This window comes from Otolemur garnettii, unplaced genomic scaffold, assembly GCF_000181295.1.
Source record: "Otolemur garnettii isolate 467f Iridium unplaced genomic scaffold, OtoGar3 scaffold00016, whole genome shotgun sequence".
Taxonomy (NCBI): domain Eukaryota; kingdom Metazoa; phylum Chordata; class Mammalia; order Primates; family Galagidae; genus Otolemur; species Otolemur garnettii.
Genome location: NW_003852411.1, coordinates 28,340,199 through 28,345,932, shown reverse-complemented (window position 1 = coordinate 28,345,932; position 5,734 = coordinate 28,340,199). Strand labels below are relative to the sequence as shown.

Genomic DNA, 5,734 nt, shown 5'->3' with positions numbered 1-5,734 from the left:
AGGAAGATTTTTGTATCCCCTGACCAGTCACCAGTCCAGGAAGGAGTCTTGGGAAGGAGAGAAGATACTATTTAAGGGGCAGTTCGAGATCATAATGGAATTCACGCTATCTGAGAAAACCACACAGATAAGCCACTAGCGTACAAGTAGCAAACCTCGAATGTCTTTATATCTTCGTGTCTTTGTTTTCCCCCTCCAAGTAGGCACATCTATTTATTTAGTTCCTTTAAAGTGGAACTTCTCTTTTTGAAATATTTCTTGGCTTTCACAATAAAAGACATACAAACAAAAGGGCAATTCGTTAAGAGTGAGCAAGTTGAGCTAATCCAGTTAGTCAGGAGCCCTGGCTACCTATTAAAGGATGGCAATAAACTGAAAGCTCTGCTCTAATTAAAACATGACTGGCTTCAGTGATGACTCCAGTTTGCTTCTCATTGTTTTCAAGCCTCAAATGCCCTTTATGGTGTATATAAAAAAGGAAAGCAGTGACAGCAGATCGGCTAGAAACAAGCCCCCAGTTGCTCAGGCTTCACCTAGAGCATTCGCCTTCCCCACTCCGTGCTCCACTTCCCTCTCCTGGAGCCGCACAGCCCAGTGTTACTCCCTGTATACTGTACAGCAAGGATTAGCCTACCCCATGCGTGGCTGAATAGACCTTTACTTCCCTGTGGTTCTTCTGCTCCCTCTCTGCCAGTAGGGAGACAGATGGAAATAGCACCACCTGCCAGAAGGTGGCGTGTGGCAAGGATGTGCCACATTTTGCACTGACTGCTTGCTTTCCAATTCCTAAAAACTGCACAAACAACAGTGAAATTTTCAGTGTGGTTCTATTAAAGATACCAAAGGTGTTCTATTAGTCAAAATGATAGGTGTACAGAAGAGGCTTCTGTGGGACACTGGAAGGTGAGGATTACAGTTACAGATAGGGGAACTAGTATTATGACTCGGGCTTCAAGGTTTTGTAGCAAGTCCCAGGCAGACCCAAAACAGGGATCCTGTTCCCCTCAGAGCTCATGCCAACTCCAACTTCCATTCCTGAAATAAAATGCCTCTACTTCATAGGCTAGTAATGGACTCTTCAAAACCTACTGTTAGGGTGTCTTTTAAAGAAAGCTGGTAATAATTGTTAATTTTCTCTTTTTTTTTTCTCTTCTGTGCAGTGCAAAAGATATGAAACATCGGCTGGGTTTCCTGCTGCAGAAGTCTGATTCCTGTGAACATAATTCTTCCCACAGCAAGAAGGACAAAGTGGTTATTTGCCAGAGGTAAGAGCAAAGAGCTTGGCAAAGATCCATTCAGTATTAACTATCTGGTGATAGAGATACTCTCTGAGAAGAGAAGGAAGTTATACCCCTAGTTAAGCCAGATTTGGATCAAGATGACTTTTCATGGTGATCATAATTACATTTGAAATTTACATACATTTAGTGAAAAAAACTGCCCTAATCAACAAAAGATCTTATCATAAATATGGTGAATAAAATCTCTGTATTATGTACAGGACCTTAAGTTTCTTAGCCCAGTTTTATATCATGGCATTCAAATGATTCTTTTTCTCTGTAATTGTTCCAGAGTGAGCCAAGAGGAAGTCAAAAAATGGGCTGAATCACTGGAAAACCTGATTAGCCATGAATGTAAGTCTGACTCCCCACTCCCAACCCCCAGCATGAAGATAAAGCCACTCTGAATAGGACAAGTTGTCTCATACTATGCTGATAGAAACTGCAAAAAGGCCTGGGTTCCTTCTGACTTCCAGACTCAGGAAAGCCTTTTGATCTTATATCCAGTTTGTTTATAATTTTGCCATGCCCTAGAGCTTTGTGAAATGTAATGGAGAGTTCTTACAGAAACCACATGCAAAACCATTTCTCTCATTGCATGGGGAAAGGACAGAGAGAAAAAATCCTAAATATTGAGATCTCTTGCAAGATCAGCTTCAGTTTATGTTTCCTAAACCCACCTTGGCAACTGATAGATGCATAGGCATTTCAGAAACAAAATACTTCCTTGAGAGAGGCTTGAACTTGGAGCAACAATCGTTAAATATAACTGGCATTCTCTGTATACCAAAGACAGATTAGAGTTACCTACCCCCAAGTGTCAAGTGACCCCCTCCCCAAAAGGAGAGGATTGCTTGAACCCATGACTTTTTCTCCCAAATATGTCAACTTTTTCTGAAATACAACATCCAAGAGGCCTGCCTGACAGCTGTGAATCTTTCTCCTATATCACAGGTGGGCTGGCAGCTTTCAAAGCTTTCCTGAAGTCTGAATATAGTGAGGAGAACATTGACTTCTGGATCAGCTGTGAAGAGTACAAGAAAATCAAATCACCATCTAAACTAAGTCCCAAGGCCAAAAAGATCTATAATGAATTCATCTCAGTCCAGGCAACCAAGGAGGTAAGGACTTTTATTGATACCTAATAACTGATATTTCTGGAGTACGTGCATATACTGTGTAATGACCAAATCAGGGCAATTAGGGCATTCACCACTTCAAATGTTTATCACGTCTTTGCATTGAGAACATGCCAAATCTTCTCATATTTTGAATTAAACTATAGATAACTATAGTCACCCTGCTGCTTTATCCAACACCAGAACCTGTTTCTTCTAACCTTGTAGCTATTCCTTGTACTCAGTAGCCATGCTCTCCCAAGAGGTAGGTTTTTATAGCAGTGAACTCTGTGGATCTTAGTGAAATTCCTAGAACAGTGGAGCAGGCTATTATAATCTCAACAACCCTAAATAAATCAATTTATCAATTTAAAAGAGAAGCTCTTTTATCCGTATGACTTACGCAACCTCCTTCAATGTATTTTTCTGATTATTCTTCCCAGTTTGGGAAAAGGAACAAAAGATATTGTTCTGCTCCTTCCCTGAAGCAGAATGAACCTTCAGCCTGGGGCCAGGGTGGAGCCAAAAGTCCTTTTCTAGGTCCCTTTTTGTCACTTCTGGGATGGAAAGGGTGCAAAGTCACTTGTTTACTACAAAGGATGGAGCCTCCCATCTTTGACAGGGTAATGGTCTAACGGAGCCTTACTCTTCTCCCTCAGGTGAACCTAGACTCTTGCACCAGGGAGGAGACAAGCAGGAACATGCTGGAGCCTACCATAACCTGCTTTGATGAGGCTCAGAAGAAGATTTTCAACCTAATGGAGAAGGATTCATATCGCCGCTTCCTCAAGTCTCGATTCTATCTTGATCTGGCTAATCCTGCCAGCACTGGGTCGGAGAAGCAGAAAGGAGCCAAGAGTTCTGCAGACTGTGCTTCCCTGGTCCCCCAGTGTGCATAATTCTCACTTGGAGGCGGAGGCTAAAACGCCAAGACTCTATGCTCTGGGAAACCTGAGGCCAAATATCAATCTGTATTAAGCTCCAGTGCTTTATCCACATTGTAGCCTAATATTCATGCCGCCTGCCATGTGTGAGTCACTTCCCGGTAGAAACTAGAGATCGTTTGGTGTTCGAGTGTTCATCAGGATGGGACCCCATTTTCCCAAGTTTCTTTTAGGGTGCCATGTAAGTTTCTAAATGATGGCCCTTTGGGTCTGGATTTTCAAAGATATTGGCAATTCTCTCCTCCCAACAGTTTGACCTCAGGCTGGTTGGTTAGGACATTTCATGTGACCTCCGCGTGCACATGTCTTTTGTTAGCCAGCACTTTCTCCAGACTCGGGATGTTTAGATGAGGCTGACCCATTATCTGTACATTTGTGTGTGTGTATATATATTTTCTATATGTGTGTGTTTATATATATATACACAAGCACACATGCCTTCTGTGGGTGCGTGTATCTATGTAGATGTTTGTGTATACATGTGAGTATGAGCTGCAAGAGTAGATGGGAAAGACCCCAGGTGCTCATAGTTAGATGTGTATGTGCATGCACATGTGTGTTCTGATCTCTGGCCTTTCATACTACATTTGAACAGGGCAAACCAAACGGATTGCCACGCAGGCTAAGAGAGAAATGCTAACGTGTAGAGAGCTGGTTCTGTAAAGCTCCATCAGTCTTGCTGGACAGGCATCCAAGGGACTTCATGTTTCATTTAACCACTGAGGGCCTCCACCTTGAGCACTATTCTAAGGAGCGAGTATCATACAGACACAGCTTTCTTGGGCTGGTTATCACTAATAGCACTTTTGAGTTCCTAAGCTGCTGGCCTTCCCTTCTTTGCCCAGGTGCTCAGGTCATGCTTAACAGCAGCTGGGTTGGTCTGGGTCTGCAGCTGGTAGCTGGGATGCGCAAGCTGAATGATTCCCTTAAGTAGGTAAGGCCTTGCCAGCTATTCCTACCGTAAGCTACTGGCTGAGCAAGGGCACCATTGAAAGGTTACTGTTCTGAGCTTCTGTCCTTTGTTCTTCTCCTGATCAAGGTGCTCTCCTCATTTTTTTTTTTCCCCTGAGAAACTTAGGCATCAGATGAGGCTCCTTAGTTCACTGTAGCTGGTTGGTCGCATTTTTTGCCAAAATGGCTTGAGGCTATAAGCCTTTATTTGTAAACCAGCAACAGGGGAGAGTTTATATGTTATAAAGGGTGAGACGAGTTTTCACAAACCGAAACGCCCTCATGATGAGTTTTCTCTTTCAAGACCCAATCTTGTTCATTTTATCCCAACATCAGAGATAACCGAGACCGAGGGCATTTTTTCCTAGCCTCTGAGACTAAATGAGAGGAAGAGAAAGGGAAAGAAAAAGTTGGGTGGGGTGGGTACCTGTTGTTAGAACTACTGACTACGGTTTGGAACTTTTCAAGGCACGTGAAATACTTGAAAATTTCTCATTCATGTTATTTATGATGTTTTGTACAATGTTTTTATTATTATATTGTTTTATAAATGGAGGTGCAGAATATCACCTGAATTATTAATGAATGTCCAGGAAGTAATTTTCTTCTCATTCTTCTCTACCTACTGCCTTTGGAAGCGCACACACACGCACACACTCCACCCATTGCTCTAATATAAATTATATGCATGAACACGCTTGTGGCTTCTAAGCCAGTGTACCAGGCTGCAAAATGAAGACACCAGAGTATGTGCATACGACTCATCGTGTTAAAGATGTAGGTTTCTAATTGTACCCTTCTTGCCCCTCTGGCAGTCCTGCTCTAACTATCCCTGGAGTTCCTCATCCGTGTCCCTTTCTATTACACACAATTTCACGATTTTGTCTCTAGTCGACTTCAAATGTGTAATTTTATTGGTCTTGCCCTCTGAGAATTGTCATCACTTTCAGATTGTACCTGAACTCACAGACTGCTGTCTCACAAATAGGTCTGGAAAGTCATTCTGAATGAGAAGTAAATTATTTTATGTAATACATTATTGAGTGTGTTTTTCAATGTATTTTCCTGTGATTTCATCACCATTCAATATGGCGCCCTGACCTGCACATGGCCTGTGGACAGAGTGCTCCTTTCATATGCATGCCTGTCTCTCTCATATGCTTCATACCTAGGCCTCTGAGCTGATGCTTCCAGTGAAACACACGCATCTTAATAATAAGGGTAAATAAACGCTTCCTACAGACTTTCTGCTTGACAACACATTAATGATCCACAGAGTCATGTTGTAAGAAACAGCAGGGTGCCAGAGTGACTTTAGAAAATGACTCATGCTGAGACTTTTATGCCTCCCATGTCAACTAAACAGAAAAGAAAGCAGTACGTGGGCATTGCACGTTCTTCTGTTCCTGCCACTGCTCTGCCTGCATCTGGTCTCAGAACC

General features: G+C 42.5%; 1 protein-coding gene across 2 annotated transcripts in view; it reads left to right on the top strand.

The window, feature by feature from the left end:
• The window catches only part of RGS4 (regulator of G protein signaling 4), a 7,450-nt gene extending 1,918 nt beyond the window's left edge, over positions 1-5,532 (top strand). Inside the window, exons 2-5 of one of the 2 annotated variants that reach the window (XM_012802669.2) lie at positions 1,161-1,265; positions 1,573-1,634; positions 2,235-2,401; positions 3,058-5,532. In XM_012802669.2, coding sequence (XP_012658123.2) covers positions 1,161-1,265; positions 1,573-1,634; positions 2,235-2,401; positions 3,058-3,297 — 574 coding nt within the window. In that variant the 3' untranslated portion in view covers positions 3,298-5,532. The remainder of the gene's footprint in view (positions 1-1,160; positions 1,266-1,572; positions 1,635-2,234; positions 2,402-3,057) is intronic. The other variant, XM_012802670.2, reaches the window with a different exon arrangement.
• The last annotated feature ends 202 nt before the right edge of the window (positions 5,533-5,734 follow it).